The 13,116-nt window shown below is 32.9% G+C and overlaps 1 protein-coding gene across 1 annotated transcript; it reads left to right on the top strand.

Moving 5' to 3' along the window:
• Positions 1 to 10,166: 10,166 nt before the first annotated feature.
• LOC102613356 (trihelix transcription factor DF1-like) lies at positions 10,167 to 13,116 on the top strand. Its single transcript, XM_006472992.4, has 2 exons — positions 10,167 to 10,605; positions 11,089 to 13,116. Exons 1-2 carry the CDS (start codon positions 10,292 to 10,294, stop codon positions 12,602 to 12,604), a joined length of 1,830 nt encoding a protein of 609 aa, XP_006473055.2. The 5' UTR covers positions 10,167 to 10,291; the 3' UTR covers positions 12,605 to 13,116.

The following is a 13,116-nucleotide window of genomic DNA, read 5'->3' as shown; positions in this document are numbered from 1 at the left end:
TAATCAACCAAATATAATTATTTAAAAATCTTTCGATCACACTGTGTAACCACTATCAATCACGTGTCTAAATTTTATTTTGCTAATTGCTCCAATCACGATTCATCAGAACAACCGCCCAGAGCCAGTGCATGGAGCTTTACTTGTGTGTCACCACCATAATAATAGCTCCGATGGCCGATGGTGAGCTTCATTAATGCTTTGCGCTTTTTATGAAACGTGACACGTTTGCTTATGCGATACAGCTGATTGATCGACCATCATCACGCATTCACAATAGCAGACAAGCTTGTCAATTTGCTCACAAATAAACACAACTTCATCCCTGTAATTTTGCCACCATTTATCTGCCCTTTCTTTTATTACACATATTACATGCATATGTGCATGGAAAGATCCTCTGAGTACAAATTTACTTCTTGCCACGGTAATTTCATCATCATTGCAGTGTTCAAGTTAACGATAAAGTTTAAAAATAAAAAAATTAATAATAATAATAATAAAAAGAAAGTCAATGACAAAAATCATGAATAACAGGAAAAAAAATCAAAGGCTAACAGTTTGTAAATGCTTCCATTCATATCCTTTTTATGTGGATAATTTGACAACACGATCAACGAATGATAGTTTTCAAGATAAAAACGACTGTTCCTTATTTTCCACTAGTGTCAAGCCCTTGGAAAGTTGTTGCTTTCATATCCTCGTCTCAGAAAATCAACGTGTTAATTGAATAAGTGGGTTTCGAAAGAAACATACACAATGTATGCGGACAAAGCCCTATCATTAGAAGCCACTGGAGATAATTAATTAACAAGCTAATCATTACAGTACTTGAACAGCAAGTCAGGAACAGCAAGTTAGGTCTGTGCACTCTTATTGACAACGTGCTTAATCTAGAGGAATAATGCTTCTGCAAATTTTTATTGGTCATATTGGTAGTCATCATAGTTGGGTCTAGTACTTATAATGCGTAGATTTTTTTTTTTTTGAAAATGAATTAGGGTTGGGCTGAATTGATTTTTTAGCCTCCAATCTCTCTCAATATTTGAATTCAAATACTTAGTTAAATAAAACTGATTAAAATCACTTAATTAATCTCTTTAAAGCGGTTATAATATATAACATTTTATTCTGTAATTTTATAAAGTTAATATATTTTTTCAATGTTTCTATAAGTTAGGCATATACAACAATTTAAATGATCAATTTTTTTACTATCCCACATGTCAATTCAAGAACACAAAGACAAACAATTTTATCGTGTTAATATTAAATTTAGGATTCGACTGTATTGGAGTTGCTCCCTCTTAGAGCAACTCCATTAATCGTACAATCATAATCATAGGTTAATGGTCAAAGGGAGTGGTTATGATCTTATAATTGTTGGAGTTGCTCCAAAGTAGTTATTTCCTTAAATTTATTATTTGGGCGTTGAAAGAAAAATTCATTACTCAACAAAATTTGTGCACTGGTGCAGACATATTGTGCAGTTAGATACTTTTACACCCACGCCTCGTTCTACAATCATTAAACTTCTGCAATCCCTTTCGCTCTTTAGCCGGATGTCATGCAACTTGTTCTTCTTTCTTGTTACATGATGAATCTCTTTCATTGTAGGATTGTGGACAAGTATCATCTACCCGACAAAGTTCAATGGTTTATCATTGACACTCTTAAAGGTTTCAAAGTTGAAAATTAATTATTAATTGACTCGCCGCCAACTCTCTTTAAGAATTATGGAAAAATTTCTAATCATCAATTGGTTTTAAGAAGATATGGCACCGTTACTTCATTTTATATCTCATGTAGATTCAACAAGATACTTGTAAATTTCGGAGTTAAACATAAGCAAAAGCTACAATGGCCGATTGAGAAGTGCCCTCAGCCCCCCACTTGTAGAAACAAAATTAAATTGAAGCCAAATGGGGAACGATTAATTAGCAATCAGAAGCATCGGCTGATGAACTGATTTTCCTGCGGTGAAATTAAAGCAGGTAAATCAACTTCATCGTCATTCGCTTGATTATCTTTCTGTAATGGACGAACAACGACAGAACAAAAGCGAAAAAGTTAAAAAATTTACAAAAGTTAAAAAAGAGAAAAAAACAAAGGTGGCTACTGTAGAATAGTGAAATTGCTTCCTCATTGGGAATCTCAATCACCCATTGATAGAGCGCACTCAGCTAACTTTTCCAAGCACAAGCATGCTGGTGACTTGGTGTGGCATTCCTTAAGTGATTTTAATTACTTATTTTGCTGTGTCAACATCGACGAACTCAATATAATCCAAGCATATGTAGCTGCAATTTCCCACATTCTTTCTTTTTCCCTCATTCGATCGATCCCACTTTGTAATGATAATAATCAGTGCACTATTCCAAGGGCTGTTTGTAGTCTATGGATTACTTTGAATACTCATTTGCTATGGACAATCATTTATTAAATTTTTAAAAAAAAATTATTTTTATTTTGTACATTTCTTCAAATTCTAAACTTACCCTAAAAGATTCCTCTTTATTGATTCATTCATTCACAGCACCAAAACATCCAAACCAGGAAGTTTTTACAAATTTTCAATATCACTTTAACTATTGTTCCATAAGAACTCTCCCCCATTATACATAATTATCCTCCTTACTTACAAATTATATGTATCAAATCTTGAACTACAAATTAATAAGTAATTTTTTTCCTTCAAAATCAAAACAAAAAATAAGCAAATTTAAAGTAATAAAATATGAAGTATAGTCATGAGGAGATGATTTTCTGGGATTTAGCAACACATATATCAACCATTGGATTTGAAAATTGATTTGATATAATATATATGTCCCTCCATTATGAAATTAATAGCATATTGGATTGATTTTCGAATGAAACATTGATTATTATGATTTCTATGTCATAAAAGTGGTGAATTGATTTAGCTTTACGGATTAAACATTAGTTAAAACTAAATATTAGTGTGACGGAATGCGTTTGATATTGAGAATATAAAGTACAATAGGTATACTTTATATTTCAGGTGCACTATATAGCCTCTGTCGATGTGGCAAGTAATATTCATTCAGCAAATTAAATAGTTTTTGGAAGCCTCTGGGTGTTAAAGAATAAAATTGTAACATATTGAATGTGCTTTGGGTGTTATCGTAACATTCTGCATCATTAACTGTATGAGAAAAGTTCTCGGCTAGTCTATAAGTCTTTGGTTTTCTTAATTAATTTATTGTGGTTTGTGTTATAGAGCGTAATAACAAGAATTAATGGGGTGTAGTATATGTCAAAAACAAATATTACCTACATAGTTGAGAATCTTTAGATATAGAATTTTTTTTTTTTTTTTTTGGGGAAAATTTGACGAAAATCGAGCCTGCATCTACACATCTCCTTTTCTCAAATAAAAAGTAGGGCAAGACATCTCCTTTTCTCAAATGAAAACTAAATCTTGCCCTACTTATATGAAAATATCTTGTATCAATAATTATGTCAGAAACCTAAACAGTGGAAGCAATAACTAATAGTTTCTATATTTGGACTGTATATCCGATAGATTACAGACCATAGTTTCCAACAAAACCAACATGTGCTTCTGATGCAACACTGTTTTCGACAGCATCTGAAAATGATTTTTCTTTTTCTTTTTCTTTTCCCTGTAACACTACCAGTTTGCCATTAATATAACATTACCCTGCAATTCTGTGAGGTTATTGTCACCAGCTGGGCCACTTTCTAATGTCTTCGATACCTACTAAAAACTAAAAGGAAATCAAAATTGAAGAATTCAACATCCAGGGCGAAGCATTTCCATTTTACTAATATATGCATTCACGTCACTCACACTGAGTCATGCAAAGCGTTTGCGTTCATGTAACCTGCACCTACCTCTTAAATATTAATTTTTCTGTGAAAAGAAACAAATCAATTTAATTGGATGCTCAAGTACCTGTTTCCTTGGATCGCTGTGCCATTTTCGTTGGGGATTACTGGAAGTTCCTGAGAGAATATATCAAAGATAATCAAACAAGTAGCATAATCTCCCCATTATAAAGCCACTCCCCAATATTGGGACTCAAATAAGAAAAGAGAATTCCCACATTATATATATAAAAAAAAGATAATAATAATATTTAGATAACATAGTACCAAACCTGATTTTGTCCTGCTAATCAAAATTGTGTTCGAAATTAGGTACGTACCGTATAAATGTAATTTTACACGTGTGAATATGGTGGACTTTGAGTCTACGGTTTGGAAAGGAAGGCTGCCTCCGATGGAATTTGGGCTGTCATATAAAATGATATGATAAGGCCCTTCGCCAGTGGGCTAGTATAAAGACAGCTGCATAGGGCTTTGTCATTGCCTTTATATTCAATGAAGCCAGTGTTTTAGATGCTTAGTCGCACGGTCATATATTACTCTTTAAGAAAGCATTTTGGTTAATTAGTTGAGGTTTCTGTCAAAGTAAGCTGTTTATTAGGGATTAATCCGGCTCATTGCTCCGAGAGAATTGGTGCATGCTTATTTATTTATTTTTTTTAAAAAAAAATCATTGACCATTCAGTCATGAAATGTAAAATAAAATCTATGTAGGACTAATGAATTCGAATTAAAAAAAAAGGGGAAAAAAAGGATGGAAATAAATGAATAATCAATATATTCCAACACTCAATAAGTTGGAAGTACTTTTAGACACTTGACAAGTCCTTGTTTGGCTATAAACTGCAACGAAACAGCAAGTTTCGAGCCATTCAGGGCTTGACACAAGCATTTGGTCCATCATATGTTAATTATGATTTATCTTTTCTTTTTTTTGTAGCCGTGACGGCAATGTAACATATGTTTTGGGTCTTATCAGACAGAGTATGATCAATTCTCTCACTGATTTATTATTTTATTTTAGGATCTGTATTGTCATGAAGATGAATCCTTGTATGCATGCGATTGTGTTTGTAACATAATATATATATATATATATATAGATATATATTGACATCAGTGGGGAAATTATTGGATTTGTTGAGTATGATTAATTGTAGAATAATTAATGTTATAAAACGAAGGGAGAATGACGCTTAGGTTCCAATCCAAGGAGTGGTATCATAGATTAAAAGTTTATCAGAAATCTTCGATGTAGGAACACAGTTCAGAATTTGGGAACACAACGAATCACAAAACATGAAGAATCAGATTTATTCTAAATATTTGGAGAAAAATCTTTTCTTTTATGTGTTAAGAATAAGACAATCAATATTTTTTCCTTTCGAAAGAAAAAATAATAAAATTGTCGAAGGCATCTATCTTATAAAGGGGGAACTTGAAACTGGAAAAAATAAAAAAAATAAAAGAAAATATGGGGGGGAGAGAAAGGGAAAAGAAAAACAGAATCCAAATAAGGGTTGAGTTAGCTTAGGTAATTTGAAAGGTTAATCAATACACATGGAGGGCATATGATGTGAGTGTGCATTCACATGGCCTTCATGTTATTTGCGACTCTTTTTGTCTACTTGTTTGCTTTTCATAATCACCTCAAATATCAATAAGAGTAAATGCCATTACTTCACCAGCCTGGATTTGCCTCCGACCTCTGCTTAAAAGCTAAAACAATTATTTGTTTTTTTTTTTTTTCAAGGCACAACGGTTAAAGGTGTAACTCATGGCGTTTGTGTAATTGTTGATGTTTATTTTATTTTATTTTTTCATTTTTGTTGATGAGAATTTATGAATCAATCGACGACTTTTGAGTTTATAAGTCGTTCCTTCATTTTATTAAGATGATAAGAGTTAAATCTGAGTGGGGGGGTTGAGAGGGTGATTGATTAATGATTATGAATGGCTACAAGAGATTTTATTCGAATTTATATGTTATGACGTAGGGATTCTCTTTTGAATTTGTTATTTCATAGATATGATGGCAGAAAATCTTATTTAATATCATGAAAAAGAAATTTGAAAAATAATCATAGAGTAAATGCTCATTTAGTCCTAATGTTTTAACTTAAGTGTCCGTTTAATACTTGTATTTAATTTAAAATATCTCACAACATCTCTATTGTTAAATTTATTACACTCCTACTCTTATTTTTCTTTTCTTTTGTATTAATACTCTTGCAACAATATATTTGAGGATGATAATGAAAAGAAAAATAATGATAATTTATCGAAATAGCCTTAAGATTAAAATAAAAGTTTACCCAAAATTTTATATTATTATTTTACTTTTGGGATTAATTTGGTAAATGAATTATTTATAAAATAATTATTAGTAAGGTTGTTACAAGAATATTAAACAATGATTTAAGTTAACTGATATTAATCTATTTGTAGATAATTATTAGCAAGATTGTCGTACGGCTATAAAAGACACTAGTTCTTTCATATTGTATTTATTAGTTAATTTGCCAAAATTAGCTTTTTCAAAGATAAATAAACTAGTGTCAAGAATATTGTTGTAAGGATATTATTATAAAAGTTAAAAAGAAAAAGTAAAGGCAGGAATGTAATATATTTAACTGTAAAGATATTTTGATGTATTTTTTAGAATATAGGAACTAAATAGCCACTTAAATCAAAATATAGAGACTAAACGAATATATATATATATATATTTTGCCAATAATCACATATAGATTAATCAATGATTGCTCATAAGTTAAAGGTATATGTGAATTTTAATCTAAATATCATTCAATATTTCTAAAATTCTATATGGGAGTGTCGTGTTTACAAACATAATAATTGCTTGAGCCGTCTAAGATCTAGTAGTTTCAGATGCATTCATATTATTTATAAGATTTTACACGAACACTCCTTGAACTTGTTAAATTTCAGTATCCTCAACTTAAAATAAAATAAATGCACTAATAATTAATTAAAATTATGAGTAAAATTCGCATGTCATAAAATCTGAATTTGACCTTATTCATCAAATTAAAGTTATATAATGTGGGAACGTCAGCATCGAAGAAAGATTACGGTTATTAATCGATTGATTTTATCCAACCATGTGTCCATATGCATATGGATGAGAGAGAGAGAGAGAGAGAGAGAGAGAGAGAGAGAGAGTTTTATGATATGTATGTAAAGCGTACATAAAGACCAATTAATGGTGACCTAGTGGGCAAAGCATGCATCGCTATTCAGATCGATATGTAACGCCAGCAAAGCAACATACAACAAAATAAAATTAAAAAAAAAAAAAGGACGCACAAAAAGCAAACCGGTAAAAATAATGTCATTTTTGTGAGACAATAATTCAAAATCTCTAAACAAAATTAACTAAAAATTAAAAAAGAAAAAAGAAAAATAGAGGAAATGTGAGCACGTCCTCCCTGCCTTATCTCTTAGCAATTGTAATATCTCTCTCGTTGTCAATTACGTACCCTTCACTTTCCTTTATGGCAATAAAACACCTTGCCCCCCCCCCCCCCCAATTCTCTTTGATGTTTACCAACCTTCACCACCTCTTCCTCCTCCTAAATTTACTTTTATGTCCTTTTTCTTTTTCTTTTTCATTCTCTCTCTCTCTCTCTCTCTCTCTCTCTCTCTCTCTCTCTATATTAATTTCACCAAGTGCTACAATAGAATAATTAATTATTCAATAAGCCTTGCCGTAGAAGGTGATTGGTATTTGCCAGTCTCCTCGCTCCCAAGCTTGGAGTGTGTAAAGTGGATTAATTATCGAGTTAATTTATACAACATAACTGAAAATACAAGTGCATAGGTCCAGGTATTTGTTGATTTTGAGAATATTCCAATAACTGTGAAATGAATAACTCAACTCTCGTTAATTAAAAATATAAAAAATAATACTATGAATTTATCCATTAAACCTCATCTGACTTTACAATTAGAAGAAATTAATAACAAACTCATAATTTGATTTTAATACTATAAATAACACAATTATAATCAACAGCTAGCCATGTATAATTTTAACGGAGTAGTGCCATTTAAAATATTTTCAAATGATACTGTTTAAAAACGATAATAAATATTAGGTTATTGCACCTATTTTATTGGATATTTTCTCCTTAATATACCTCTCGATCAACCAATTAAGAAAAATAAATAAGTACACATTAATAATACCCATTCAAATAACAAATTAATACCGAAAAGAAAAAGAATTCTAGAGTAAATTCTAACCCCCCAACCAAGTCATCAATTCAACTTGATTGGCAAAAGTCATCAAAACCAACAAAAATTTAATTGTCTTGAATTGACTGATACTCCTAGCTGGTAATTACTTGCGATCTTGAACTGTACTTGAAGTCATTTCCTTAACTTATTGTTTTAAATTTCAAGACTACAGCGTGATCAGTCAATCGATTACGTATAGAAACTGGCGTTTCCCATTCAAAGTTAATGCAAGAAACTGAATAATTGAGCCTCTCTTACTTGTCTTATCAATTGCATGGCTACAAGGCAATGCATATCGCATGGCCTTGACAAATAATTGAATATCAGTAACATCCAAACAACTTATATAATACGTATACAAAAAGATAGCTACCACAATACTATGTATATGGTCCATGATGAATATTTAAATAATTAGTGAATCATGATAAAATTATTTATTATAAGATATTCTCCAGCACAGTGAAATTTCAATACTATTTATTAGCGTAGGCCACAACCGAACTAATTTTGCCACTATTTATTTTCAACTCATAAATGTTTTTGCCTAATAACATGACCTCTATCCAACTAGTTTAATTCTACATTCTTTATACACCACTTAAAATAAAACACATAAAGCTTATAGATAAGCTCTCCTCTCATTTTTCATTTTCTTATGTGGGTTTGATGACAATGATACATGCACAAGTGTATTATTGTGGTTTATGAATAACATGAAATTATTAATTATAACTTAGATAATTAATTACCTTTGTAATCTCAAGCAAAAAAACTTATAATTTTGGAGCATGAGACCATAAACCTTCTCTGAGATTTCATCAGTTTGTCATAAAGATTGACAACCGAAAAAAAAAACAATTAAAAACTAAACTATCCGTCAAAAAATAAACATTTTGATTGATTTTGAATGTAACAAAATACTGATCATCATCCATTAATGTTATTTCTCACTTATCGTCTCATATTTTGAGAAACTTAAAGAAATTTCAATGAAACGCAATGATATAAAATCAATAGTATACCAGAACACAAAACCAACAACACAGAATAATATGAAGTAAAAAAAGTAAATTCATATGGAAAACAAAATTTCATCCGTATCACAACAAATCCAGTTTATTTATACCAAATTATTGAGAAGATACTTTGATTGCAAGGCTTTCCAAGCCGTGATGTTTGACATCCTGGCTGTCCCGTATTGCCCACGTGGCTCCACGAGCATCACGGCTGGTTTAAATAATAAATAATATAATTAATTACTTCACCACATTATTAGCTTGGGGTTTAAATTAACTATTAGATTTGATTGATTATTCCCCTAAAAGGGTCAATAATCAAGGGCATTTTGGGAATACAGAAGCACGCTCCAGATGTGAAAGTAATCTTCGTTACGGAATAAACTTTGCAATTACGGATCACCTGATCTGATATAAATTAAAATATTTGCTTTAATTAGCTTGCATGATTAGAAAAGGTCAATGGGATACATGTTAGGGGCATTTTGGTCATTTGGAGAAGTGACACCCAACGGCCACTGAATTCCAAAACGCCCCAAAAAGCAAAGGCGACCCTACACGTGGGCCAACTTATTATCCCCATCGTCGCTATCTGCAGCTGTTGCCACAGCTCCCTTTGATAAAATTTCTATTAATTTATTTCTTCAAATTATACAATTTATTTTATTTTTTTTTTCCACTGCAATATTTAGATACATTTTCTTTTCCAATTTTTCTCTTTATTACCGATATATGTATAATATAAATAGTACGCCCCTTGCGGTTTTCTTTGTTTTATTTTTATTTTAATTACCACGAAAGAAGTACAGAACAAAATAACTGAAGATTCCATTTGAGCAGCTTAATTTATATTAAAAAAAAATGATCTTGCTTTCTTTATCATATTTTATTATAGATAATGTTATTGTTATTATTACTTTTGGGTTTGTTTTGAGATTGACAGGAGATCCCACAGAGACACAAATCAATAAGTAATCAAATTGGAAAAATAATAATAATAATAATAATAATAATAAATACACACACTCATCCATCTTCATAAAAACCCTTGAATACTGAATTCACCATCTTTTAATTTTGTTGATATTACTAGCTATTTCTGGAGCTAGAAAAAGCTAGCTAGCTAGCTTGCTATGATGCTGGGTGAGGGTGACAGCTCAAGTGCTCTGCTAGCAAGCTCCTCCAGCGATGCTAACGCAATCGCCGTGGCATCAATTGGAGGAGCTCAAGACGGTGGTGCTGCTGCTTCTGATGTCGGTGGTGGTGGCTCGAATAATTCAGCTACTGAAGAAGATAAAGCGGGACGAAACGATGACGGTGACCGTAGTTTTGGTGGTAACCGGTGGCCTAGACAAGAAACTTTGGCCTTGTTGAAGATACGTTCTGATATGGATCAAGTGTTTAGAGACTCCAGTCTCAAAGGTCCATTATGGGAAGAGATTTCCAGGTGATGATTTTATTAACTTTTGTCAAAGCTAATTTCTAGCTTGTTTTGATTGAATAGGGTATGTAATTCATGCACAGAGAGATCTATGTATTCATCATTCATTTTTTTTCCCCCTCTTCTGCAAAATTTACAATTCTCTTGGTACTAAATGGTTTCAAATTCAATTCTCTTCTGTGATCTAGGTTTCATTAATCTAGCGTTTCAAAATTTTCATGTTACTGTTAGAATTAAACTCTAGTTGATTTGCCGATTTCAGAAATTAACATGAGGTCACTGACGATTAGGTCATCTCTTTTCCTTTTCCCTTTTTTTTTTAATCAAAAAATTAAAAATTAGTATTAAATTTTATCTTTTCTTGGATTAATTATCGAAACGATCAAATTTCATGTTAATTTTATGCGTGAAAATGCTGGTAATTAAACATAGTTATTAATTAACATGGGATGAGGAAGTAAAAAGCTGTTGCTGAACTGTTATTATCAGGAAACTAGCTGAGCTTGGTTATAATCGAAGTGCCAAGAAATGCAAAGAGAAATTCGAGAACGTCTACAAATACCACAGGAGAACAAAAGATGGCCGCACGGGAAAGCCAGAAGGCAAGCATTACAAGTTTTTTGATCAATTAGAAGCCCTTGATCATCATCATCATCATCATTCAATCGCTCCTCAAGCAACAACAAAACCTCAAGCTCCGTTAATGCAAGCAATTCCATGGACTATGAATCCTCCGAGTTCAGTCCCGGCTCATATCAAGAATGTTGTTACATCAATATCAGCCGCAAACCCTATACAAGCCGTGCCTCAGAGCACTGTCATTGCCCCTCCCACAAACCCTACGGTTTCTGCAGCAGCAGCGCCGCCATTAGCCCAGCCTGTGAATAACTTACCGTATTCGTTTGCAAATGTGTCGCCGAATCTTTTCTCGAGTTCAACATCATCTTCAACTGCGTCAGAGGAATATTCTGAAGAGCGGCCAACTGGTACGAGGAAGAGAAAGTGGAAGATGTTTTTCAAGAGGTTGACGAAGCAGGTGATCAAGAAACAAGAGGAGCTGCAATATAGATTCTTGGAGGAAATGGAGAGACGCGAACGCGAAAGAATTGTTCGTGACGAAGCTTGGAGGGTTCAAGAAATGGCTAGAATCGATAGAGAACATGAGATTCTAATCCAAGAACGAGCCACAGCAGCTGCCAAGGACGCTGCCGTCATCGCATTCTTGCAAAATATTTCAGGCCAGCAACAAATCCCCGTTAAAGAAAATCCCCAACCGCCACCGCCAACAGTAGTAGTACAGCCCGTACCAGCAGTTCCACCTCAGCCTCAGCCACCGGCTACGACTACTCCAAATAATAAGCCGGCGGCTAATAATAATAATTATGGTGGAAATGTTGTTATGTCAACAAGCTCTTCAAGATGGCCAAAAGCTGAAGTTCAAGCTTTGATCAAATTTAGGACCGAGCTGGCAAATAAGTATCAAGAAAATGGACCGAAAGGGCCTCTATGGGAAGAGATCGCAGCGGCAATGCGGAGTGTTGGATACAATCGAAACGCTAAGAGGTGTAAAGAGAAATGGGAGAATATTAACAAGTATTTCAAGAAAGTTAAAGAGAGCAACAAGAAAAGGCCTGATGATTCGAAGACGTGTCCGTATTTTGATCAACTTGATGCTTTGTATAGAGAGAAAAGCAATAAGAGTAGTGAAAATAATTCAGGTTGTTATGGAAATGTGAAGGCTGTGAATCATAACACGGCGCCGTTGATGGTGCTACCGGAGCAGCAATGGCCACTACACAATAATGATCATCTGCAGGGACAAAACCAGCCGCCATTGAATGTGAATCAAATTCAAGAAGATGACGAAGAAGAAGAAGAAGAAGAAGAAGGAAACAGTGAAGAGGGTGACGAAGAAGAAGAAGAAGAAGAAGGCAATGAAGGTTATGAGATTGTACCAAACAAAGCTGCAGCAGCAGCTGCTGCCTCAATGGGGAATGCCGAGTGAGTGAAGATGAGACAAAGACGTTACAAATCACAAAACTGTGAATTCATTTCTGTGAAAATTTTTCATTGCGGTTAAAAGACGAGGGGTAATGTTTATTTTAATTTTTAAATTTTTCAGGAGGGTGTGTTCGAACTTGATGAATTAAGATGCTGGCCAAGATTTTAATATGCATGAAGTTAGGTTGGAGAGTACTTACACGTGGGTTGTAGTTTATAGTGGGATTAATTTTTACTTTATATATATATATATATATATATAATTATATTGATATTGCTTATTAATTATTAGATGAATCAGAATAAAGTGGGAGGAGCTGAGAAAGATACATGGTGGGGAAAGATCAGTTGAATAGAAAAATATATAAAGAAACTATAGCTCTAGCTTAATTTGTACCTTTTTTTTTTTTTTAATTTTTTCTCAATTTTTCAGTCTGTTCATAGGCAGATAGCTAGCTGAGTTTTCTACAGGCCATAATAATAAAGAAAAGTAAAACTTCGGAGTTGTATCTTTCA

Source organism: Citrus sinensis, chromosome 5, assembly GCF_022201045.2.
Source record: "Citrus sinensis cultivar Valencia sweet orange chromosome 5, DVS_A1.0, whole genome shotgun sequence".
Classification (NCBI taxonomy): domain Eukaryota; kingdom Viridiplantae; phylum Streptophyta; class Magnoliopsida; order Sapindales; family Rutaceae; genus Citrus; species Citrus sinensis.
The sequence above is the reverse complement of the archived record's forward strand: the minus strand, read 5'-3'. Positions and strand labels throughout refer to the sequence as shown.

What these genes read in the sequence shown, in the direction of transcription:
- LOC102613356 (XM_006472992.4), top strand. Translation starts at nt 10,292, where the DNA reads ATGATGCTGGGTGAGGGTGACAGCTCAAGTGCTCTGCTAGCAAGCTCC. An exon ending in TTATGGGAAGAGATTTCCAG is followed by an intron (nt 10,606 to 11,088) that starts GTGATGATTTTA and finishes TGTTATTATCAG; the next exon opens with GAAACTAGCTGAGCTTGGTT.